The 24,848-nt window shown below is 39.6% G+C and overlaps 1 protein-coding gene across 2 annotated transcripts; it reads left to right on the top strand.

Annotated features, from left to right (window-relative positions):
* The first annotated feature begins 5,157 nt into the window (after positions 1–5,157).
* Positions 5,158–24,848, top strand: MEIOB (meiosis specific with OB-fold). 2 transcript variants are annotated; one of them, XM_014608440.3, is made up of 15 exons: positions 5,158–5,330; positions 7,090–7,216; positions 8,127–8,206; positions 11,169–11,226; positions 11,919–12,050; positions 12,821–12,893; positions 14,321–14,516; positions 15,288–15,388; positions 18,110–18,162; positions 18,261–18,356; positions 21,070–21,171; positions 21,736–21,889; positions 22,929–23,112; positions 23,457–23,543; positions 24,422–24,848. In XM_014608440.3, the coding sequence occupies exons 3-15, from the start codon at positions 8,138–8,140 to the stop codon at positions 24,548–24,550; spliced, it is 1,434 nt and encodes a 477-aa protein (XP_014463926.1). In that variant the 5' UTR covers positions 5,158–5,330; positions 7,090–7,216; positions 8,127–8,137; the 3' UTR covers positions 24,551–24,848. The 2 variants fall into 2 exon arrangements, with proteins under 2 accessions (XP_014463926.1, XP_019350131.1); XM_019494586.2 differs by having other exon boundaries at positions 7,090–7,237.

Below are 24,848 nucleotides of genomic sequence, written 5' to 3'. Positions count from 1 at the left end.
GACAAGACCGAAAGAAACTGGCACCTGCACTTGGAACAAAAGCGCAGTTCTAAGGCCTGCGACTCAAGCAGGCACTTAAACAGGAGCTTAATTTTAATCCCATGCTCATGTCCCATTAAGCATGCAATGGAGTAAAGCTTCTCCATCCTCTGCACTTCCTGAAGCCTGACATCATTATGGTGAACTAGGTTTTTACATTAGCTTCTGGGTGCAGTGCACAGACTGCACCGCCAATGCTCCTTTAACATGCAGAACAGGGAACATGGAGTAACCCGTACCCCGGGAAGACGGGAGCAGATTGCTCCTCTACTTCGGTGGTAGCACTGGAGGATTCGTGCCTTGAGGGAACAGGCGAATGAATGTCTCTGAGGCACAGTAACCTGTGGGATGCTGCACCATCCCACAAGGCAAAATCTAGCCCTAACTAAGAACCTATGGATTTAGCCCAATGGGAATTTGACCTCAGTCCTCGGTGCAGGACTTCAGGATCAGGCCCAGAGCCAGAAACAATCTTTAGTTTGTTTTTCCTTGCTCGGATGCAGGCAACAGGCGTCAGCCAGAGCGGAGCACGTTTAATCTGAGCCAGGATCTTGGAAGTGATCCTTAGACGTTTTGCAGTTGTGTTTGGCACGGATCACACAAAATAGAGGTACCTGCTGAATATTCAAAAGCAGTGCCTCCGCACAAAACCTTGAATGCATTACACCTGGGGGAGCGAGATCAAAGTCCGGCCTTATGCTTTTAAAAGGCATCCAGAACCAGCATTTATGCAAAAGCGCATAACTGGCTTTTTGACAACAGTCATCCAATCAAATGTAAGGCCTTCTTCTAGTCTTGCTTACAGTGGTGGGACTGTCAGTGTAGTTACTCCTGATTTACACTGATATAACTCGGATAAGAATCCAGCCGTCATCTCCGGTATTATTTAACTCTTCGGGTTTCCGATATATCATCCCTTCTCGTGTGATTAGAATCCTATGGGCACATCAGTTATCTTCCGCCTCTTCAATAGCTTGGCAAAACATTAATGGACATAGTATCCGTGCACTTAGTCCCTCTTTCTATTTATTGGAGACTTCAAGCTTTTGAAACGAACATAGATCAGCGATTCATATTGTGTAAAATGGTGACCTAAAAAAACAGGCTGTCAGGTCTCTGGCATGCCATTTGTCATCAGCACAGTATAATTATAATGGACTTTATTGACATAATAAATATGAGAGCACAGGTGGTATCCATTTTCAGTTCTTTAATTGAAGAAATGAAAGATCTTGTAATATGGAGTCAACACAGAGAATTCGTCAGGCTACACTAAAAATTTCAATAGCTGTGACCTTGAGGTCATAAAATTACTGATCAGGAGTAAAAATTTTTATGATACAGAAGTGAACAGTATTGATTTTTTTTTATTTTTATATGTAACATAAATGGACAAAATAGTCCACTCCATTCTCTTGTATGGTCTGAGAACCCAGGAGTGCTGTGTTTTGAATCAATACAAATAATGTCTAAAAATATAAATTTTAATTCAGTTATGAAATATAGCCCACCTATATTTCTTTGGGCCACCAGAGAAAATCAAGAGCGAGGAAATTTTTACAACAAATCCTCCTGACGTTTATTTGTGCACCCAAATGCATTAAACTTTCTAAGTGTAAGTGGGATTTGGAAAGACTGGGCCCAGTCCTCAGTGGGGTAAACTGCTGTAGCATCATTGATTTCAACAGCGCTATCCTGATTTACAGCGGCGCAGAATTCAATCCATTGTATCATCTCACTGCAGAGGAGTGGAAAAAATAGATCCAAGCATGTCACGAAGTAACATAATAAGGACAGGGGTTAATATTAGTCAAATACCAAATAAGTAATAAAGTTCGATAGGCCAAATTCTGAGATTGGTGCCAGCCACCTCCCACAGACATTAATGGGAATTTTGCCTGGGTAAGGGATGACTGCAAATTAAGTAAAGCTTTCAGGATTTGCCACAAAAGCAAATCCAGAGGCATAACTTGTTTTAATTCACAAGCTGTGTTTCATTTGCTTTTAAATACATTTCTAATCTATGATGAAGCCACCACTTCTTTTTAATTCAAGTGTGGTAACAATTAATGGATTTAGATGCAGCAAAAAAAGCCTTACAATTGCAATCTGTCTGCCCTACATAAGTGGGCTTGAAATACACCGTTTTGTTTGGGATCTGCACTTTCCCACACTTCTGGGAGTGTTTCTGGTTCAGCCCGTTAGAGGCTAGGTGTGAATTTTTGGGTTTTATCTGTCCTAAAACGTGTAGGTCTTCAGAGGGGGAGGGGGTTTGGAACAGGCCCATCTCTGTTCCCACAAAATACTTCAAGCGCCAGTTAAGGATGCATTTAAACAGAACTTAATAAAACACATTCTCCCAAAGATATGCACTTTGTACCTTCGCATGGGAGCTCTTTTTATGGCACATTTCCTTGAGGGGTCTCTTGATTGTCGCAGACTAACATCTTGGAATACACCCTTCAATCAAGAGCATATAAAATCCAGGATATAAGTGACATGTTTACAGTTTGTATACTGCAGCGCTATGAAAAACAGAGACTGTGGTGGGGTGTTACATCATCATTATTATGGGCTCCACTAAACCCAAATCGACAAGGTAGCTGCTCGCTTACTGAAACTTAAAGAAAGCTTTTTGATCTCTGCATTGAGCCCTGGCACCCAGGATTGCCAACACCAAAACTGGAACATCTGGGCCAAGCTTTGTTCCTAATAACTATATGGTTTTGATCAAACACACGCAAATCAATTCAGCTCAGACAACGAGTTGGATATTTTTTTTGTGCTGGAGCGAGCAATCCAACTGCAGGGAAAAGCATTTTTATAAGAGCTGTCCAGCCAAACTGTACGCGTGGTAGCTGACTCCGGGTCTGATCCAAAGTCCACTGCGGTCAGCCGCGGCGGACCTCAGTGAATTTGGAAATGATCCTGTTGGCCAAGCTCTGCTGCTGTGCGCAGAGCACTTTTTGTTTAAATAAGGCACGCAGGATTTGGTCTTTGTGGTGGTTTTAAGGGGGGTGAGAGGGAAGAAGGGGAAGAAAAAACCATGGTTGTATCGGATCTCATTTGAAAAAAGAACAAAAGCCCTGCTCAGCTAAATTGCTCCCTCTTATAGTCTATCAAACAATATTAACCTATATCATTCTGCCATTTCTGCAAGGCTTTAAATAACATTACCTGCAGAAACGACGCGGACGCAGCACTGTGGTGACCGTTTGACACCCAGCATGTTTTGAAGAGGTGACAGATGCAATCTCATCTCGTTTCTTCCCCTCGCCATACATACAAACTGTTTCAGCCCTGACCTTTGTTCGCTCACCCTTGACTTCTTTATCAAGTGGCAAGAACTAGACATGTCTTGCCCTTATTTCTGTTCATATTCATCAGGGTTGTATTGACAAGTCAATGCTATTGCTAGGAAGAAAAAACAATTCTCCAGCACTGCTGCAAGAAAAGGCCGTTTCTTTGCGCAGCAGAGATGCTGATTTCATTATTAAGACAGTACAGCTCCTCTCTGTAAGGCTGATCTTTGGAAACAAATGCGATGTGCAGCGGAGCAGAATAATGCTTACGAAGGAGCAGTTATGATGATGTGTTGAGATCGACTATGCTTGCTTACCCTGGGAGGCAGCTTTCAACAAAAACTAATTTGTTTAGATGGGAAACACTGCAAACAGTCTGTTGACAAAAACATTAACAATAATCCCTCAGTCTTTGGCTCTTGTAGACCTTGTGTGCATGTGCGTGTAAATATACACACCTGTATGTATACATAGGAGGTCTACAAGAGCCAGAGACTGAGGGAGGCTCTTGTTTCTTTGTGTGTGTGTTTCTTTGTGTAATGTATATCCTGTGTGTGTGTGTGTGTGTACACACACACATATTATATGCATACCATATGTAGATAGTAGATATAGCATATATTGTGTATGCAGACACATACATTATATATTTTGTATATACATGCATATACCCAATATATACTATGTAGAGTATACATGCTTTGTGTGTGTAAACACATACACACACACACAAACAATATACATCTGGTGTGTGTGTGTGTGTATATACACACACACGTAAAATAGTATATATTTAATACACTATGTAATACACACACACACATAAACAATATCCGGTTTTATACACACACACACACGCACACTAGTAAAATAGTGTATACTGAATACACTATATCTATATATAGTTTGTATTGATGCACATCACGTATACTATACAAATATAGTATACATGGGTATATACATAAAGTATATTATGTATAATATACTTTATGTATATACCCATGTATATACATAAAGTATATTATGTATACTATATTATACACAATATGCATAATAAAGTATATTATGTATATTATATTATATACAATATGCAGTTATGTATATGATTGCATTATATTATACATAATATATTTTATCACTATATTATACATAATATGTAGCTATATATGATATATAGTATATTGTTGCATTATATTATACACAATCTAGTTATATAAGATACGTAATATATTGTAGTTATAATAGGATATATATTATATTGGTGCATTATAGTATACATACGACACTATGTTATATTATAGAGTTATATAATAAGATATTTAATATATTGCTGCATTATAGCATACATACTATACTTTATTATTGTAATATATTGTAGTTATATAATAGGATATATATTATATTGCTGCATTATAGTATACATGCTATACTATTACATTATATTATAGAGTTATATAATAGGATATATAATACATTGTTGCATTATAGCATACATACTATACTTTATTACTGTAATATAATATAAAATACTGTACGGTTATATAAGAGGATATATAACAGTATATTGTTTGCCATGTATTGCACACCCTACACATGGTTTGCGGGTGTCTACACACACACACACACACACACACACACACACACACACACACACGTGCTACCGGCGCGCACCCCCGTGTCCCGCGCACACGGCCGGCCGGCCACTGGGTCTCACAGCGGTGTGCACATGCGCACTCCGCACGCGCGCGGCCCCGCCCCTCGCGTGTCGCGCGCGCAGGGGCGTGGCCGGGGACGGGGGCGGGGCCTCCCGTGCGTTTCCAGTGTTTCTCCCGCAAGCGGAGGGAGGAGCCGGTTCCCGCGCTTTGCAGTGCGCGGGAAAGGGGCCGGTGGCGCATGCGCACTGCGGGCCGGGCTCCCTCAGCCGCCCTCAGCGCCACTGTGGGGCCACAGGCTGGCGGGGGTGGGGTTCCCCTCAGCCTCGCTGATTGTGTAAGCCCCGATGCCCGCTTCACCACAAAGTCCTCCTGCCCTCCTACACCACCGCGCATTCGTGAGGCGGACTGACGCTCCGCACCACTAACATCTGGGAAAAAACGTCCTCGTCCTCCCCGTTGGGTCGGTGGTGGCGTGGCACGAGGGGTGGCCGTCATCGAGGGCGGTCCGGTGGCCCTCTCCAGATACGACACCGCGCTGTGCTTTTCATTAGCGCCCGCCGGGAGGCGCGCAGACGTGACACGCGGGATCCACCCCGGGATTTCCACGAGGAAATCCACAGCGATCAAAAACAGGCCGACCTGCTACCATCTTTATGACAGGAAAAAAAAAACGGCGACAGGAAAAAAAATGGCTGTTTTACAAAAATAGAGGACATCGAGGCGTCGGGTTTCGTATCAAGAGAGGACGGAGGAGCAGAAAACCATCGTGTCCTCTATGATGGCGACCCTACGGTTGGGTCCTCAATCTGGTTGTCCTCTCTTGAGATGAAACCCAACGCCTTTATGTCTTCTATTTTTCTGTTCAAGAGAAAAGTAGAGGACGGGTTTCGTATCCATAAAGGACAGAGGGCAACCACGCTGTCCTCCATGATGGCTGACCTACGTAGATCTCCATCTTCTTATACTCTCGGAAAATGCCCTCAGCTTTTGCTCTTTTGGGCTACAGAAAAATAACAGCAATTTTTCTTTTTTTTCTGTTGCAAAGAAAGACCGCAGCAGGTCAGCCTGTTTTTAATAATGTTTTTCCTCTCGGAAATCCCTGGGTTTATCGTGCGTCATGTTTGCGCTCTCCCGGTGCTGACGCCGAGGGGCACCCTTGGAAAGCCCCGGGCTAGGATACCCCAAAAAACCCATGTCTCTCCTCGCTGATCTTTCCTGGGGCATAAAGAGCCTCATCCTGGGTGGTGCTGAGCAGGTCTTGAGCTATACCGACCCCCCCGCTCAGCTCCTGCAGTCAACTCACCACCTCAGGATTGGGTCCTCTTATTTCCCACAGAAAAGGTGAATGGTTGATGGCACCGAATGCTGCATTTTAGCTGCCTGAGCAAGTAGCATTTTCTCCTTCTGAATCTTTAATTGCCTCTCTAATTTATTGATTTTTTTGGATGTATAGGTTGTTCAAAATCCTTTTTTTTTTTTTACCCCATTTAGCTTTAGGGTGTGGTAAATTATTTAACGCTGTGTTTGAGGAAAGGATGTTGATAAATGCCTTGGGATATTTGAGAACAGTCCTCTTCCCGTTGAAGTGAATAGGAGTTTGTCTAGTTCATAGTATTGGGATTAGGGCGGCCATCGTTGAGGACAGTCTGGTTGTCCTCTCTTGATACGAAACCCAACTCCTTTACGTCCTCTATTTTTCTCTTGAACAGAAAAATAGAGGACATAAAGGCGCCGGGTTTCGTATCAAGAGAGGACAGAGGAGCAGAAAACCGTCGTGTCCTCTGTGATGACCACCCTACTGTAGGGTGGTCATCATAGAGGACAGTCTGGTTGTCCTCTGTCCTCTACTGATAGGAAACCCAACGCCGTTATGTCCTCTATTTTTCTGTTCAAGAGAAAAATAGAGGACATCAAGGCGTCGGGTTTCGTATCAAGAGAGGACAGAGGAGCAAAAAACTGGCGTGTCCTCTATGATGGCCACCCTACCTGGGGGCAGGATCAAGACTCGCAGTCAGCAGTAAATCACTGATGTCTTTCGTTGAGGTTTCATTTAAAGTGTTCGTCAAGGCTTGCTCTTTCTTTCTTCTTTTCAGATATTTTTTTGTATTTCATCGATAATGTGGATGCAGAAATAGAAGACTGGAAGATGTTCTGGGCTATTTAGCCTCTTTGGCTTCGTCTAAGACCTTGAGAAGTCATCTTGAAGGAATCCCATTTTATGTAGATGAAAGTTTGCTAGATGTGTGAAATAGTACTCATTAGCCTGTTGCATTACTCAATAAGATATCTTATGTATTGGAGAACTTGCTGAATCTTTTATATCAAAAGAGGGAACCTGATATCTATTTGGAAAGTATCAATAATGCTTGGGGCAGTTTTGGAATAGAAACACTGAAATCTGGTAACAAAAAATAGCGTAATGCAAGACAATAAAATATTTATATCCAAATGTGACATGAATGGAAGTCTTGGTATATGCTCAGTGTTTCACACGAGTGGGCCCTTGCTCTACAGTCAAAATCTGCAGTTTTGAATTAGAAATTAATTCAATTTAAGCTCTAGCAAATGACAAAAACAACAAAATGGGGATAAGAAATGAGCTCTGGAAGTCTCTTTGCATGCTGCTGGAGAACGCGCTTAAGGGAATAGGGCTTTCAGGTTTCTTCATCTTTCTTTTTTTTTAATGATGTATTATTTAATCAGAGATTCAGATTAAGGCTGCAACTCAACAAACACTTTCTGCATCTAAAAAACTTTAGGTATATGAGCAGTTTCATTAAGTTCGGTGGGAGTTACTCAGATTGAAGTTAGACATCTAAGTGTTTGCACAGTCAGAGCCTCAGTCGTCATTCAGTATTAAAATAAATCTCAAACATATTTCGTGGAAATGTAGGTAGAATAATGACATTCATACCTCCCATACATACAAACAGAACAAAAACAGCCTAGCTAAGAAGGCTTGATGTGCTTTTAAGATTTTATTTTTGACTATTGGAGCAAAACTGGTTTGGTAATTTCTTTATGTCAAAGCATCTTTCTTCAAGAAAATAATTTCTCTTAATCTCAATATGAAAAGTTTTAAGTGATTTGTTTTAATTATTTGATCTAAATTTGTTTTCTCAACTTACAGGTAAAAATAAAATGGCATACTCCATTTCAGCACAGAACTTTGTTGCCCTTTCAGATCTGCATCCAAATCTGGCTCGTCCCGTAGGTCTCAGCAACATAGTACTTTTGTTCTCAAATGAAATTGTATATAATGGTATTGAATTACTGCAGAATTATGCAATTGATGTGTATTTATATACTTGAAGCATTAATATAATTATTAGACATAAAGAACCTTACCTTCTTTGTGTACACACCAGGAAAATGAAAATTGATGCTGCTGCTGTTCAGAGAGTATGAGTACCACAGCTATAGATTTTGGCCAGACAGTTTATTGTCTGAAAATATCAGAGAATATATTGTTATTTATTTAACTGGATGCTAAATTACAGTCAGCACAACATAGTCATGTTACATCAATAATGTGTAATAATTTCTGTCCGCAAGCTTTGGACCTAGGGTCTGATCTGCAACTGTTGCTCCCAGAAATAGTCCAGTCAGCCAAACTCTATGGTTGTTTTTTATTTAAAGAAAAAAAACCCAGTCTAATTGAATTCAATGGGAAATGCACTTGAATGAAAAGTTGAAGACTGTACCTAGTAGGATTCTTCTCCTTTCTTAAGAATTTAAAGCAAAAATGGATCGGGTGCTGGCATGTCCATCAGATCATAGGACACCACTTCAAAGAGTTTAAAAACACCACACTAATAAAAAAGAAGGATGAGGTGCATAAAAAAGTGAACTTACTGAACAGTGAGGTTTAGTACTACCTGTTCATTATATCATATATGTTTAGATTTGTTTGCATATCTGTATTGTTTGTTCTGTCTTTGAGTGAGGCCCAGGGTAACCGTATTCACAGTTGTAAAGGTAGTAAGCCTCTACTATACACCAGCATATTTCTTTTTCCTTTTACCTGATTGACTACATAATTAAAAAACAGGAAGTTTCAGTGCGCACATTTAATTTTCATTTTTTGCTTTGCAAGGTTAGATTTTAATATTCCGGTTTATATTATTCCCTGTGCTGCAATAGTTCCCTCTCCACCTCTTGCAATCCCCTAAGAGGTGACATGGCTTCCAGTAGGCCACCAGTGACAGCTCGTCTCTTAAGTCTTCTCTGCTATGGAGAGTAGGAGCCTAGAGAACAAAACAGAGAGGCTGAATTTCCGCATGGATGCGTGGAAAGCTGTGGTGTGGTAACCATATTTTTCTAGAGTTCTCGGGGTATTTGCACAGTTACAGGGCCATTATGTGCTACAAAAGTTTGGATCCCTTGGAAACGGAGTTGAAAACACATGGATTTTCCACGCATCTTTTGTGTTGCCACACCTTTTTAGATGGGAGGGGACAATTTAGGTTTATGACTTTGTCAATTTAAAATAACAACAAGGGTAATTATAAAAGGGATGAACCAGAAGGGAGAGTGTTGTGCACCCCCAGGTATGCTTGTGTGTGTGCACATGTGAACCAGTATTTTTCCAGGTATTTTTCAAGTTTTCATGAATTTTACCTACCCTCAGCAAAATTCGCTGAAGTCCTCATTCACAATCACACTCAAATACAACGATTCACTGGTTCACTTAACATAGATTCTATTTAAAAGTAAACCTGTTTTCATCTGAAAAACCTCTAATTACTACAGGTTAAAGCTGACTCAGTTTCTGATGGCTGGATAATTTAAAAAAGATCAATCATTATGTATTTAGCATGTTAAAGTAATAAGCTTATGTCATTTTATTTAGCAAAATTCATATTTTTGTTTGGCAGTTATAGGATTTTACTTTGCTAGAAGAGGCTGACATAAATTCTTATTTTTTAAGGAAGACATTAAATGGCATTTCCTACTACCAGCATGGCATACTGAATGTGCTGAACCTAATTTAATTACTGTCTAATGTGATTTAAAAAAAATAAACGAAACTGTTCTACATGGATTGAGAGAAAATGAAAGAGGGAAATTTAGAAGACCCAGGAAATTACATTGCTGCACACACATGCTTTTAATGAATTCATGTAAATAACTAACTTTAAGATAGGACAGTTACTTTGCTCCACCTAGTGATTAAAAGTAAACTAGGAGCAGGGGCCTAATTCAGAGCCTACTTATCCTCCATATACATCTGATGAAGTCAGTGCGTTTCACAGGCTTGTAAATTAGTGCAGAATTCAGTCTATGTTGACCACTAAATTGTGAAATAATGTCATGTGCAAATGGCAATTAAGCAAGCTGTAGGTTTCCTGTGTTGTTGAAGCAACAGCCATTCAAAATGAGGGCAAATGCATGCAGATGTGAAAGGTGGCACATTTTCTGTTCTTTTCCTCTTCCATTAAGGGCTAAGCTTCTTGCATCTACCACAAGGTAAGACCATGCACACAAGGACAATTACCTCACAGCAGCAGATGCACAATAAATCGGCCTCCTTTTACCTTGTGTTAAATAGTTTGTGTGCAAATTCTTTCATTGTTTCCTTGTTTCTGTCTGTGCTTCTGTATGGCTTCTGGTGTACTCTGCATTATCTGTATGCCTATGTAACTTCCGTTTTTACACTAAATTATGAACTGTTTGGGGCAGGAACTATCTTGTTGCCCTTGATTTGTTCAGTGTTCAGCACATTTGGGTGGTGCTTGTGTCCAGGGCCTGTTGCAGTGTAACTATTGAAAATACAGTAAGTCTGAATGCCATGGACTCTCCCTTGTGAATTTAAGGAGATCTTGGTCCAGTGCATGTATGGGAACCACTTCACTGTTCTGCTACCCTTCTAATCTGGGAGGGGAGGATGCTATGGGACAGCAAAAATATGGAAATTTCTGAGTAACTTTTTTTCTTCTATGGTTTTTACATAGGGAGGACATGTAGGATTGTTATTTTGTGTTAGTTTCTATATTTTTATGAAATGTTTATATTCTTACTTCATATGGCAGTTTGGAATTAATATATTAAAATGGTCCCCAGCCAAAAATATGTTTATCATCAGCAGCAGAGTATGACAAGTCCATGAAATCTTATTTATCATGTGCATCTGTGTTTAATACTTACATTCTATAATATATATTTTTTTTAGAGCATAATCGGTGTGATTATTGGGAAAACAGATGCCAAAGGCTTTCCAGACAGAAGAAGTAATGCTCTTTTTAGCTTTATTTAGTCTTTATATCGGGTTCAGGAATATTTAAATAATGAACAGCCTTCTTATTTTATTAATAAATAGTCAAGAATTTATTTTTACAGTGGGGGAAAGACCAGCATTGGTTTGGCCAAGTTTCATCAATTAGAGTTTGTTCTGGAAAGCTCCAAAGCAGGAGTGCCCAAGATCCAGATTTCCCAACCCAGCCTGAGGGCCTGGGGGACATGGTGCCAATTTCAGCTTGTATCTAATAGAAACACTTCTGGAAATCCTTCAGGTCTTGTCATAATAATTATAATAGGCGTATTAAAGATATATCTTGATGGGTGCAGCAAATGGTGTGGTTTTTGATTTCGGTGACAAGATTCATACTACTTACTTTTTTTTTAAGGAAGGAAAATTTGCGTACAAGTTGACTACATTTGAAAGTTGCCAAACATAGTTGACTTGCAGAGTGGCTGTTTGGACAATAGCACTGCTAATAGCCATATAAATTCCAGAAAATCTTAATATTGTAAAAAAAACCAAACTACTGACCTCTAGTGGTATTCACCAGATTACTAGACAGTAACTTGTATTTATTTAACATTACGATAAAACCTAGACGAGTCTCATAATACTAGACTCATGTTGTGGTTATTATATTTTGATTCAAACTGACTCTGAAAGCACTGTTTCTGTTTACAGATATTGGCTCTGAAAGGTTCACCTTCAGTTTTACCATTCGAGATTCACCAACTTACTTTATAAATGTACATTCTTGGGGAAGAGAGGAATATATTAGATCACTTTCGGAAAGCTTTAGAGTTGGTGACTGTGGTGAGTTTGAGTTTATTCTTAACATATTTCTGTTTGACTAGTTTTTTTTCCCCCCTACTAAATCAGTTATGTGTTTGCGGTTTTACTATATTTTCCTCTGGGGACTTAGAAAACAGCCTAATTGGAAACAAATTTTTCAGTTAAGTATAAGAGAAAGAGGAGTAAACATTTTAGAATTTAAACTCAAATCTAGCAAAGTTGTCAACAAAAACCCCGTGAATAAACAGAAAATTTGCTACTTGGAATCTATCCATCCTTAATAGAAGTACATTTTCATAATGCCAATTGACTGTATTAAAATAATGTTTTTAATTGACACTTTTATTCCCATGAAAACTTTAAGAATAAGTTAACATAAATGATCGCAAAATTACAAAGAAAAAAAAAATCACAGCTCTGATTTATGTATTTCCTTTCTGAGCTGTAGGCCCATGAAATCAGTGGGAAGATGCCCATTATTATCGCTGGGCTTTGGGCGAGGGCACTGGAGTGAGTCACCTCTATGCAGAGTCTGCCCAAGGGCTATTTATCTCTTTATTTCCACTAAATAATTTAGGATCATGAGTGAATTTGGCATATTGCCTTCTCACACACTCTCTACAAAGATATTAATTTTATCCTGAATGCATTAAATAAAAAATACTTGTAACGATTATGTGTTTTTGAAGTATGCCCTGGAACAACTAACTAGTTTCCAGATGCATTCTCTGTACATATTTGTGTGAGTTTTTTGAAAAGCGGTATTAAATTACTACAATACTTTATTTCAGTTACCATTGAAAATCCTTTAGTACAAACAAAGGAGACAGAAAAGGAAGAAAAATTCAACCCACCAACTCCTAGGTAAATTTAAAGTAGTGTCTGCCTTTTTTGAATGGTCACAAGAAACATGGTGTTTAATTGTTAGATTAAACAGGGCAATACCCCTTGGACACTGTAAGATTCATTTTACATAGCCAAGTATTTCTCTGTATCCTCTACATTGATATACATTACTCAACAACTGTAGGGGAAAGATCTATTCAGTCGTGTTATGGACTCTTGGCTTTCCTCATGATACCTTTACCTAAGTAGAACTAACTTCATCACTGGGCTAAAATCTTGTGAAGTTAATGGAGTCTGTTCCAAAAATGACTTTATCCCCTTGTGTTTAATTAAATACTGAATAATTTTCTGGAGGGATGACTAATCTTACCAGAAGCCATTTGCTGTCTTTAGCTGGAAAACATAATATTTTTTTTAAATTAGTTTCAATTATATTACTGTTGTTTTAATTTCATTAGTATTGCAACAAATATCCTATGGGGGAATGAAAAAGCCCGGCTAATTGCTCTGGCCTAGTAAAACTGGTAGCGTTATAAGACTCACCTAGGGCATGTTTTGAAGATACCCGAGATATATCTAGAGATAATCACGGTCGTTTTGAATTAAGTAGTTTGCATACCTGTAGCAGCACAGAACTAAATGCAACAATTTAACCTGCCAAAAGCTGAGCAAATTAGCCCACGTTAAGCTCTGTGCTGTTACAGTTAGAGCTATGATATACAGACCAACTAATTTAAATACACAAATTTACATACACAAACTAGCTAATTTAAAGCCAGCTCAGGTATCCTTTTTGACTGCCTCATAGACATGAATTCAGAGCTGATTGTGTTACAGATGCTGAACAAATACACAAAAATCTTAGCCAGACAATTCCAGATGGAGATATGGGTGGAGGAATGTTTTTTGTTTGAGCTAGAAAAGCAACAGCCTTTTCTTTTTTCGTGGTTTACAGGCATTTGCAACTGGCTTATTCTGGCTAATGTTCCCTTTTGTGTATGTGGTGTTAGTAGTTTTACCCATACTGGCCCCCAACAGTTTTATTTACATACGCTATGTTAATTTGATAAGTAGCTACATTAATAGTATATGACTCGGCACTCTGTAAAAGTTTCATTACATAGAGTATATATCACCAAATAAAAATTACTTATGAAGTGCTGAAAGAAGTATAGATTTGGGTTTTACATTTGTAGTAATTCACATGGATTTCTCAATAGTAAATAACTATGAAGTGTATTGCAGTCAGATAGTTTTCATTAGGATGAAAAATTAATGTCATGTTACAAAGATAAAGCAACTTCATTTCCTAACCTTTTATCATCCTCAATGTAAATCATATAGAAAAAGATTGACTGCATTATTCGCTATGAACTGAGGTAATATTTCACTGGCCACCATATGTTAGTGATGTGTACGTTTCTTTTTTTGTGTGTGTGACTTAGCTGCTACAAATTACTGCTCAGCGAGAATCATTCAGTGGTCAAAATTTGTTCTCGTTATGAAGCGGGCACCCAGCTACTTTCCTTGTTGCATCTACCTGTGAAAGATCGTCAAGATTTTTATTCACTGGGTGACATTGTTGCAAATGGACAAAGCCTTGATGGAAGAATCATTAATGTGCTTGCAGCAGTAAAGTTCGTAAGTTAAAAGCGTCACAACAAAATGAAGAATGCTTTTCTGCTTTAGCCCTGATGACTTAATTGATTTCACTGTAGATATAGATTTATAGGGTCATGACTGGCTGGAGTGATTTTTTTCCCCCTCTGCCTTAGTCAGCAGTAATTTAGGTTGAGTTAAGACTAAGGAAGAATAACAGTGATTAAAAATATTTTTGGTGTTCATAAGCAAGATGCAACTTACAGCAAGATCTTATATATACAAAGCTCTGTCTGGTACAAAAGTACGCCTTGATGACTTATTTCAGATGTTGCATCGTACGCATGCAAATCCACATTTTATAAGCTAAATATTAGTTAATGCGTCTAAGGTGATTTAAGTTTTGGGATGGTAGGACTTATTCAAGATGCATGCTGGCATACACCAGCTCATGGCATAGCCTGAAAGCTCTGCTACTCTATATACAAAATATTAAAGATTCAAGAATGTGAGAATCTTGCTGGAGATGGATGAGAATGGACATCTCCCAGCTACATGCTTTAAGGATGTGCAGAAATGAGCATTTTTGTCCAGAAAACAGAATATTAGTGGATAGTCTCATAAATTGATTCAGTTTTGTTGAAATGACAACAAGATTGATTAACCTTTTCCTAGAAAGGTAAAAGACAGCACAATCACATTGTCTATACTTTTTGTCATTTCTTTGTTACTTTTTTTAAGTTCCTTTGACTTAGCCTTTTTCATTTTTCTATGCATCTTAACTAGAGTAACAGTTTTTCTTACCTTTCAAAGGTTGGGGAGCCCAAGTACTTCATCACTTCAGACAAAAGAAAAGGTCAGAGGTGTGAAGTCAAACTGTATGATGAAACAGAGATGTCCTTTCCAATGATATGGTAAATGTGCTCTAATTCATTATTAAATATACAAATCAATGCAAGGACAGGCAAAGAAAGAATATATTGAACATAGTTCATATTGCTATAATTTTGTTTTCAGTTAATTGAAATAAGTTATTAATTGGTTGGCCATTGATGAGGCAGCAATATCCATTAAATGGCAGCAATATCCATTAAACAATATTACATATAAAAGATATTCAATAAAGTGACCTTGGCTATAATATGTATTCCTGTGAGCTATTGACAAACTTATAGTTCATGAGTGGAAGAATGAAGCTGAGCTCCAAATGAATTAGGAAAGGCTGTCAGTGATATGAGTAAGTAAAGAAATTGTTTGTAATCAGACCACTAGACGTTTTCTTTATTCAAAGGAATGTATTACATCAACCATAGGCCTACCTTCTGTATTTTTTTTTTAAACAACCCTATAAGCATGTTCATAGGTAAGTTATGCTACCATTAAATCTCTTAGTGCATGTCAGGTTAACTTACTGTTACGTATGCAGTAATTCTGCACATGCTATTCTAAAACAGTTGCAAATACAGTGCATTTCATTCGAAACCAAACATCAAAAACAAAAGGGAATATAAAATTTTTGAAGAGAGACAACCAGAATTAATAGAGAGAAGGAGACTTAGGGCCGAATGGAATAAAAGTGAAAGCAAACCCTTAAAATAATATGTGGTGATCACTTCATGGCTAAATTTCCCAACTGTCTTTTAGTGCCCACAATTTTATTTGCACAGCCTTTTGGGTGTACAGCTATTTGTGCTTCCAAATATAATTTGGGGAGATTCAGCTCAGCCTATTAGGGGCATAATTGGAATTATGGCACCCTAAGTGTGACTCTGTTTTACCGTGCTTCACTGAAATTGTATCATCAGTGAGCATGTCTATTGAAAAGATGGGTTTTTTTTTCTTGTGAGAGGATTTCTGATCCTTTTGTTCCAAAATTTCATGAAATTCTAGTTGCAATTTTTTCCCACTGCCCCATCAGCAGTGGCCTCAAAATATCCTTGTGATGTTTCAGCTTAAGAGTTTCCTGAGCTGGAACTCTGCATGACTCCATTCAGGTGCGTGGGATCGTGTTCGTAGTGTGTGGTCATGCCAGCTACAGTATGTTGATGCCAATTTCCTAAGTCTGCAACTGCACAAGGACCAACCTTGGCATTTAAACAGGGAACAATCATCTGGTCAACATAACCGCAAAGCTGTAGAGGGGCACACAAGAAAATAGAACAGTTAGTCCTTGGGTGCTGGGTGCCAGCCAGCCTTGGTAGTGAGAGGCCCAACAAAACAGCATGTAGTACAGATATGCCCACACGAACATTCATCTTCAATCCCTGCCCAAATCATCTAAGACTAATCAAACCAGCCATCTCAACCCAAGGAGTCATCAGTCAAATGATTCCTAGCACTGAACATATGACTTTGTCCAATTTGCAACAAAAGCTTCAGCTGTGTTCTTTGTAGTCAACCCACAATTCTGTGGTTGATGCCTAGTCTGTGACTTTTACCACTGTCGTACCGTAAGCCCTAACGAGCTTTTCTTGCAAAAAGCGTGCACTTTTCTGGCACTGTGCCACTACTCAAAGAAGTCGACATGCTCTTGGACTATTGCATGCCATTGTCTGTCTGCAGTCAGCAATTTTCAGCAGTTGGTTGATACCCTGCTATGAACAAAGTGGGACTTCACTGAGTCCGCAAAACGCTTCTTTGGTTGGCTTTGCTTTTCCTGCCATGCTCCCGTTATCTATGCAGCAGAGCTAGGGCGAATGCTGTGCAGATCTCCAAAGAAGTGCTCTTTTGTCACCTTGAAGTTCTGCAACCACTGCTGTTTATCCAGGGCCTGTAGTTGAGTCTTCTCTCATCAGTGAAGACTTGTTTCGCAAGTCTAGCAACACTGTTTTACTTCTGTGAAGTTGATCCAAGATCCATCTGGTCATCATCTTCTCATTGTCCTAGTACAGCTGCAGGTGGGCTAGCTGTTGGTGCTGCTGCCAAAACTGTTGAAAACGCTTTGCAGTAGGGCAGTGCCTGGCTTGCATAGCTGAAACCATCTGGCAGTGAGATGTCAAATAAATCTCAACTGTGTATTTGTAGTGACCAACATTATAGTACAGAGCACTTTTTTGTCTGTGCTGGCTAATGATGGTTTGAAAACGGTGCCAGCGAGTAAACAAAAAGAGATGGATCATGGGATGGAGGAAGAGGAATTGTGAGGCTCTGAGTTTGGCTTCAAGTCCCAAAATTGCAGTTGCTCTGGATGGCTTTGATATCTGTCCCTTAAAGCATGGGCCCAGTTTGGGGACAAAGAAGCATGGCATATGTAACCACAGCGCTGAGCATTTAATGCCTAGGAATTGTTTTACAGTACAAATAATTGTTTCCATATACAAGAGCCAGCTGTCCCTGTGCACAGAGCTAGCATATCCTCTAAAACACAACAGTTAATACGCTCCAGCTTAGTGCAAACTAGACCTCCTTATGTAGATAAGCCCCAAGTCATTTGCACATGGAGATAATAGGTTGCACAGAATTGTCTATACATGCATAAAGGCTAGATTGGTGTGCCTCTGGCCATTTCATAATGGTATTTTGTTTAATATGTCCCTTAGTGGAACAAAGGCTTAAAAATATATATTTGTACCAAACGTTTTGCACTGATGTTCCCCAATACTCTCATTATTAAACACTTTTTTTTTTTAATTTAGTTGGGATAATGAATCCATCCAGCTTGCACAGTCTTGGATGCCACGAGACACAGGTACTACGCCGTTCCTTCGTTTTTGTGAAATGTTTCTGCTACTGTTTTTATCTTTACCTGGATGCTGAAATAACAAAGAACCATGTTTTTGTGCCCAGTCATATTTGCATCAGATGTGAGAATAAACTTTGACAAATTTAGGAACTGCATGACAGCGACTGTAATCTCCAAAACAATTATTACAACTAATCCAGGTAAGGGACTGTTAATACATCTTCTCTACTAAAAATCATATATCGTAGACCAGGGTTGTGTCTAACTAATGGGCCATAGGCTGCATGTGGTCCCTAAGGGGTTACCTGTAGCTACTGAGCTCCTGGTCTGGGCAATGCTTTCCTTATCACTTTGCTGGGGTCTCTGGGTACCCCTTATTCCTCCAATTTCTACTTCCTGCCTCTGCCCCAGGCTGAGGGAGCCTGCAGCTGGGGAGTAAGAGGGGCCCATGTGGCATAGCACAAGGGTGCCAGTGTGGCAGAAATGCCACCATCGGTGCCCCTCTCCAGAGACCTGTCTCAGCCAGCCTGGGAGGCTGGTGTTTCATTCCTCAGGGTGGGGATCTCCCACCTGGTCTGCATGACAAAGGCCTGGCACCTGGGAGGCGGATGCTCTAGTTACCTGGGCAAGGGGGGGAAAGACCCAGCCCTGCGCGGGCCCAGGTAGCCAGGGATGCTTTGGGAGATTGGTCGGTTTGTAGCCAGTATTGGCAGCTTCGATTGGACCGGGCTGCTGAGGTCAGAGAGGTTATTTAAGGGCTTGGTCCAAGAAGAAGGGGGGTCAGCCATTAGCCATGCGGTCATCCAGGTGAATCTGAACCTGGCTCTTTCCTCATCACCGCATGCTCCAAGAGTATACTGCCTTCAGAGGAAACTCCAACTACCTCTGGATGATGCGAGTGAGTAAGCTACTAGTGATCCGATTAGATATTTAGCTTCAGTAACTCAGATGCGTGCTTAAACCGCTACCTCAGCCACCCTGTTTTGCTCTATGGGATTCCTTTGATATTCCTGTAAGATTTCTATGATATTGCTCTACCTTTTACCCTGTTTCCACCCTACCCCCTGTAATCAATAAAGTTCTCCTTTGGGACCGGTGTGGGAGACTTATTGAGGGGTGGGTCTAAATTATGCCAAGGAGGCCCCTTAGGTCTGTGGACTAAGGGAGGCTTCCTAATAAGCCCCTGACTTGGGGAAGTGCCCCAAGTGCTGGTATTGGGTCTAGGACCCATTGGACAATCAGGCCTGTGTTTTCCAAGGTGCACAGAGCCAGAGGTGAGTCCAGAGCCTTGGATGGTGGCAGCGGGAACCCCAGGCTAGCGGGTGTGCTCCAGGGAAGGGGTCGGCCGGTCTGGAGGCACCCCAAGGGAGGCACTCGGAGCCTGGAAGGTGGTCGGGCGCAGGGAGGTGGGCGGCTCAACGCAGGAGCACCCCCTACTGGCCTGCCACAGCCAGCACAGCACAGCAACGTGGAAGGGGGGTGCCTATCATACAGTGTGGTAGGAGGTCCCTCGCAGCGCAGCATGGAGGTGCGAGTGTGGTCTGTGGCCTGGAGGATGCGTGTTGGAGTAGGACAACTATCGTGGACTACAGCGCATGAATATTTCAGTTGAAAATGTGAACTGTCTTGTTTCAGATTTAATGCATGTGTCAGATTTGGTAATTTTATCTAAAGGATGTCTCTACCTACAGCAGCTAATTTCTATCTAGCCTGTTTATGTTTTTTGTATAACATCTATCATTGCAGTATTTAACAGAAGTGTCAAATCGGTCATTTATACATAGGCGTCGTCCATTAAGTATTGTGGAACGAATTTGTTGTTTCCTTTCTCAGTTGGGTTCAAAATGCAAACCTAATATAAATTTGTTTTGATTAATGAATTCTTGGGCTGAGTTCAGCCCTCAGATTTACACATGCATCTTTTATGGATTTTGCTGAATGGTATGAAAATTTGAGTGCAGAATTGGGCTTGGCATACTTGCAGCTTGTCTGCATGCAGAGACATGAGAAAAATAAATTTTCACATAAAAAAGAACAGCCTGATCTAACACTAGCTGCCTACGCTGTAAGTCATCTTTACCAGTGAGGAGCATTTTCTATATTTTTTTTGTCTCGTGTAAATGTGGTATTACCCTTGTTTTGTAAAATTAATAGCAGTGTCCCTTCTGAGGCTCAGATTTTCAAATATCGTAACAAGTAGGTTGAGAGGGAAGCTGAGAAGGGGGCTTTGTGCAGACCCAGACCCCTCTGAGTTTGTGGGATCATTTTATGCAAACACTTTATGCTGAGGATCTAGATATTGGGGTGTGGAGAGTGGACAGTCGGACAACAGCTGATACAGACCTTTGGAAAGCATCCTAAACTATGTAGATGTCTGATTGATGTAGCCTAACTAAATCTTTTGCCTTCACCATGACACAAGATGCCTAAATAGGCATGGTTATGACAGTAGAATGAGCAGCAGTACAGTGAAGGAGCCAGTTCTGATGCTTTCCTCAGAGGTACCTCACTTTTGTGAGTCTTAGGGGAGAGAGTTAGACTTATTATTATTTACTTTGACACCCTGCTCTAAGATGTCCTTCAGATACCATTAAGCTTTTATCTTTGAATTCTGGCACTGATTCAGTAGCATTTGGATTAGGTTTTAGTGGGTCTTTTCCCTTCTGCAGGCAAGGGACAGTCATGTGCTTAGCGACCAAGATTTTCTGGTTTCTATGATTCATCTCTTGGTCTCTTTTTAAACGTACTTCATTCACTCCCTAGATGGTTAGCAGAGAGAAGAAAAAAGAAGCATCTCTTTGCAAACTGTGACATTGGTGCTAGCACAATACAAGTAATTTCAGAATTTAGACAAGTGGCCATTCTAATACCTTACGTATATTTATTGGGGGTTTTTTTTACATATTTTTCAAGACACGCCAGAAGCAAATAACATGTTCAGCTTTGTGAAGGAAACTGCAGAATTGGGGCTGTTGGATGATGAAATAGAGGATCAATCAAAAGAATCTATTAATTGTAAGTATTTCAGAATAGAAATTACTTTTATATTCTGTTCTGTAGGGCTACATTTGCTTTTGGAGACTGAATCAGAGTGTATTGGAGGAGAAACTCTCACTGACATCAGATTGATATGTTATTGGGCTGTTCTACAAATTACTGGACAAAGTTATGTACCTTGAATGTGCCTAATGGCAACCAGTTGAATGTGCCACTCTTGGAAATGCACTGACTTGACTAAATTAGAAAACGATTAGTATATAAACACCATCTGTGATGTATTTATTTAGAAAAGAAAACATGTAAATTAAAGCAGAACAGGTACTGTATTTTAAACGATTTAAAGTAAAACTTACCCTCTCTGAGTCGCAGATCTTAAATTTGAAGATGATTTTCTGATTGAAATTTTATGTTTTTAATATTTAATTATGGGCCTGATTCAAAGCCGATTTAGGGAATTGAGAATCTTTCTGTTGCTTTTGATGGGCTTAGGTCAAGTCCTTTCTTCCTTTTGGATCTAACCCTTTTTTGGTCCTTAGTATTTTTGGATATACTTAACAACTTAACTCTTCTAATCTTTAGTGCAGTCTATAGTTGACATTTATACCGTGGAACAAGTGAAGACAAAAGCTGTGCAGAATCAGGGAAAACCTGAACCCATCTACGGCATTATTTATGCTTATCTTTCTACCTTGAATATTGATAACAATGCATCTAAAATTATACGAAACAGATGGTAAGCAACCATTTGCTTTATATTTATACTGAGAAACTTTACTGTTCTTTCTTTAATTCCATATAACGGAGGTGAACCAGTGCTTAACCTAGTTTTGGGTAAGTAAAATGAAACTGTGCTGCATAGATTGGAGAGGTCCCTCGAGCGTCAGAATTGGATAACAATAGAACCTGCTGTCTCTTGTCTTGGGGGAAGGATTTCAGAGCAAGGGCCAGTTTGTCTGCGCTAAACGTTGATTATAGAAAATAAGGAACCGTGGCTGGGAAGGAGTTTCTTGGAGGTATGGGTTTGGAGGCCCAGAGAACAATTTCAGACTGACAAAAAATGCTGAATTTACTCATATCCCACCTGCACCCTTTCCTCCCCGAATTAGCCATCCTAACTTGGAGTGTGTATTTTAAGTAAGGAAAATGATTCCCACACTGGAATGGAAGCATGGGGACACTGGAATGGACGTCCAGGGTTGTGCCCCCTTCTTAGCTGCATGCACGAGGGATGGAGTCCATTTCTCAAGGTCATTCACCCTCTCCTTGCAGCCCAAAGTTAAAGGCTTAACCCTGCTACAGCCACTGCTGAGTTGGCAGCAGCTTGGACTCTGCCCCACCTCCCTGCAGCTTGGAGCAATTCAGCCATGGTGTCTGGGAATACACTTTTCAAAGCCATCATGATACAAATAATCCTGTTGGGACAATTTGCCAGGCTGAAAATAAAACATGTTGGAGGTGGTTTAATTTACCACAATAATTTGAAATCTACCACAATAAAAAAGGTCAATGTGTATTTTCAGACGTGACTAAGCTAGGGGAATGGCGATTTTTGCTGCCATTTTGTGACGTACATATCTAGGCGGCGTGTAACGTACAAAAGCCCGGTCTGCCCATGCTGTGGCTGGGAAGACTCTGGACAAATCCCACCCTCCGCCCTTTATTCTGCCTTCCCAGAACAACGTGTTTGCCTTATTTGAGGAGGGGGCAGGGGATGTAAGAACATGCAGTAACTACAGACACGTTTTAATTCTTTCTTTTCTTGTTTCTTGCAGCTCAAGGTGCCGCTACGTGGTGAATGAAACGTCAAACATATGTACTTTTTGCAGTGACAGTCCCTCGGACGCTAACTCTGTCTTTACTAGTTTTGATGTACTGGTTGATCTTACAGATCACACAGGCACTCTTTATTCCTGCAACCTCTCGGACAGTATAGCTGAAGAAACATTAGATTGCACGGTAAATAACAGCAGAAATCTGATTCCTACAGTTGATCTGAGCTTTCTAGTTGTATGAAGCAACCTGAAATTACAGTCATTGCTCTATTAAGTTTGAACATTCTTATATAGTTGTTATCCTTGTCAGAGAAGCCAACAAATTACCAGAAATAAGAATAATTTTATGTTTAAGATATTTTAAAATGGTGCTCATCCTCTTAAGGCCTTATTCTAATTAAAGCATATATTCCCTAGCTTTAAAATTAATATTTTTAAAGGAAAATTGTGTTTTAATGTTTCTTTTGATTTTGATCATCTTCAGTCTGCTGTGTTCCAGAAACATATGTTATTTGATCATATCAATAGGTCCAAGAGTTCCTCACCCTTACAGAGGGGCAGAAGACAGCATTAAAGTGGCACCTTCTTTTGGAACGGAGCAAAATTTATTTTAAGGTTAGTATACATATATGTCATGACCACACTTAACTGGAAACAACCTTATTTCTGCATTAGGGAAAACATTCCTTTTAAGCTTTTAACAGCTATAAAACAACAGCTGTCAAAACTTTCTAACTACTGCTCCTGTTGACAAATATAAAAGCATGTGAATGTATACACACATACATTTTAATTATTTCAAGAAAGTAATTGTCCTCACCAGAATTTAACACCAGGGTGGCAATTTCTGTGGTGCTTGACTTCTACAGGCCTTCCCGAGAGAGAACCTGAATGAGGTCTACAGCATCTTGCCACTACTCGTTACAAAGCCCCGATCTGGCAAAAACTGTATTTGTGCTTAACTTCAAGCTACTGACTTAAACAGGACAGTTGTGACTAAAATAAAACATGCAAGATGCAGGATCAGGACCTTTTATATTACCTTTTGTAATTAGTCACCCAAATGGTGTGTTCAGAGAAAATACATGGTACTCAGAATCTCCTCGCGTGGGATCAGTAACTATAGTAGACACACACCACTGAAGAAGGCCATTGTTAGAGTATGTGCTGTTTTTATACAGTACTTCACAATTTGTTAATTTTTACCATGCACTTCACTACCCATTCAGTCCTCCTGTTTCACAGATTTGGTTGCTGGCTTCCAATTCTTCTTTAATTATTATTCTGTATATAAAAAAAAAATTCAAATCTCCCCTTAACTCAGAGTTCCCATCTAGCTCTGGGTTCCCATATAGTTTGAGCATTTGACTCTGGTGTTCATGCATATGTAATAAAAATAAGCAAGATACTTCAGTTAATGTAGTGGGAAACTCTGTGTAATGTTGAAAATAGCAAGTTTTGAAATATTTTACATAATGTAATTGTTTTTACAGGGTTTTTTATCACCCAGTTCAAGAACCGGATTGAGGGTGAATTTACTTTCATGCAAACTGGCAGATCCCGTTGAAGCCAGTCAGAACTTCTCTGGAAAAGGAAAAAAATTACACTGTATGTCTTTTTAACAGCTGGAAAGATTTAAAAACTGACTGTTTAAAAACTGTGACTCCATTATTATATAAAGAATGCTTGATCAGTAATTATATTTTTTTTTTTTGTAAAAGAGAAATAAGTTTACTATGGATCTTTACAACTGGACTTCTATCTTTCTGATCCTTCTGTTTTATATTATTATACTTATAAAAGCTGATTTAAGACTCAGTTTAGCAAAAAATCTGTCTGGCATCTTGGAGGAAAGCAATTTTTCATCCAATTTGTAGTATGTTTTAAAAATGCACAGTAGAATAAAAAAAAGTTATTTAA

This window comes from Alligator mississippiensis, chromosome 13 (assembly GCF_030867095.1).
Source record: "Alligator mississippiensis isolate rAllMis1 chromosome 13, rAllMis1, whole genome shotgun sequence".
Lineage (NCBI taxonomy): Eukaryota > Metazoa > Chordata > Crocodylia > Alligatoridae > Alligator > Alligator mississippiensis.
This window is presented reverse-complemented; position numbering and strand designations above follow the sequence as displayed.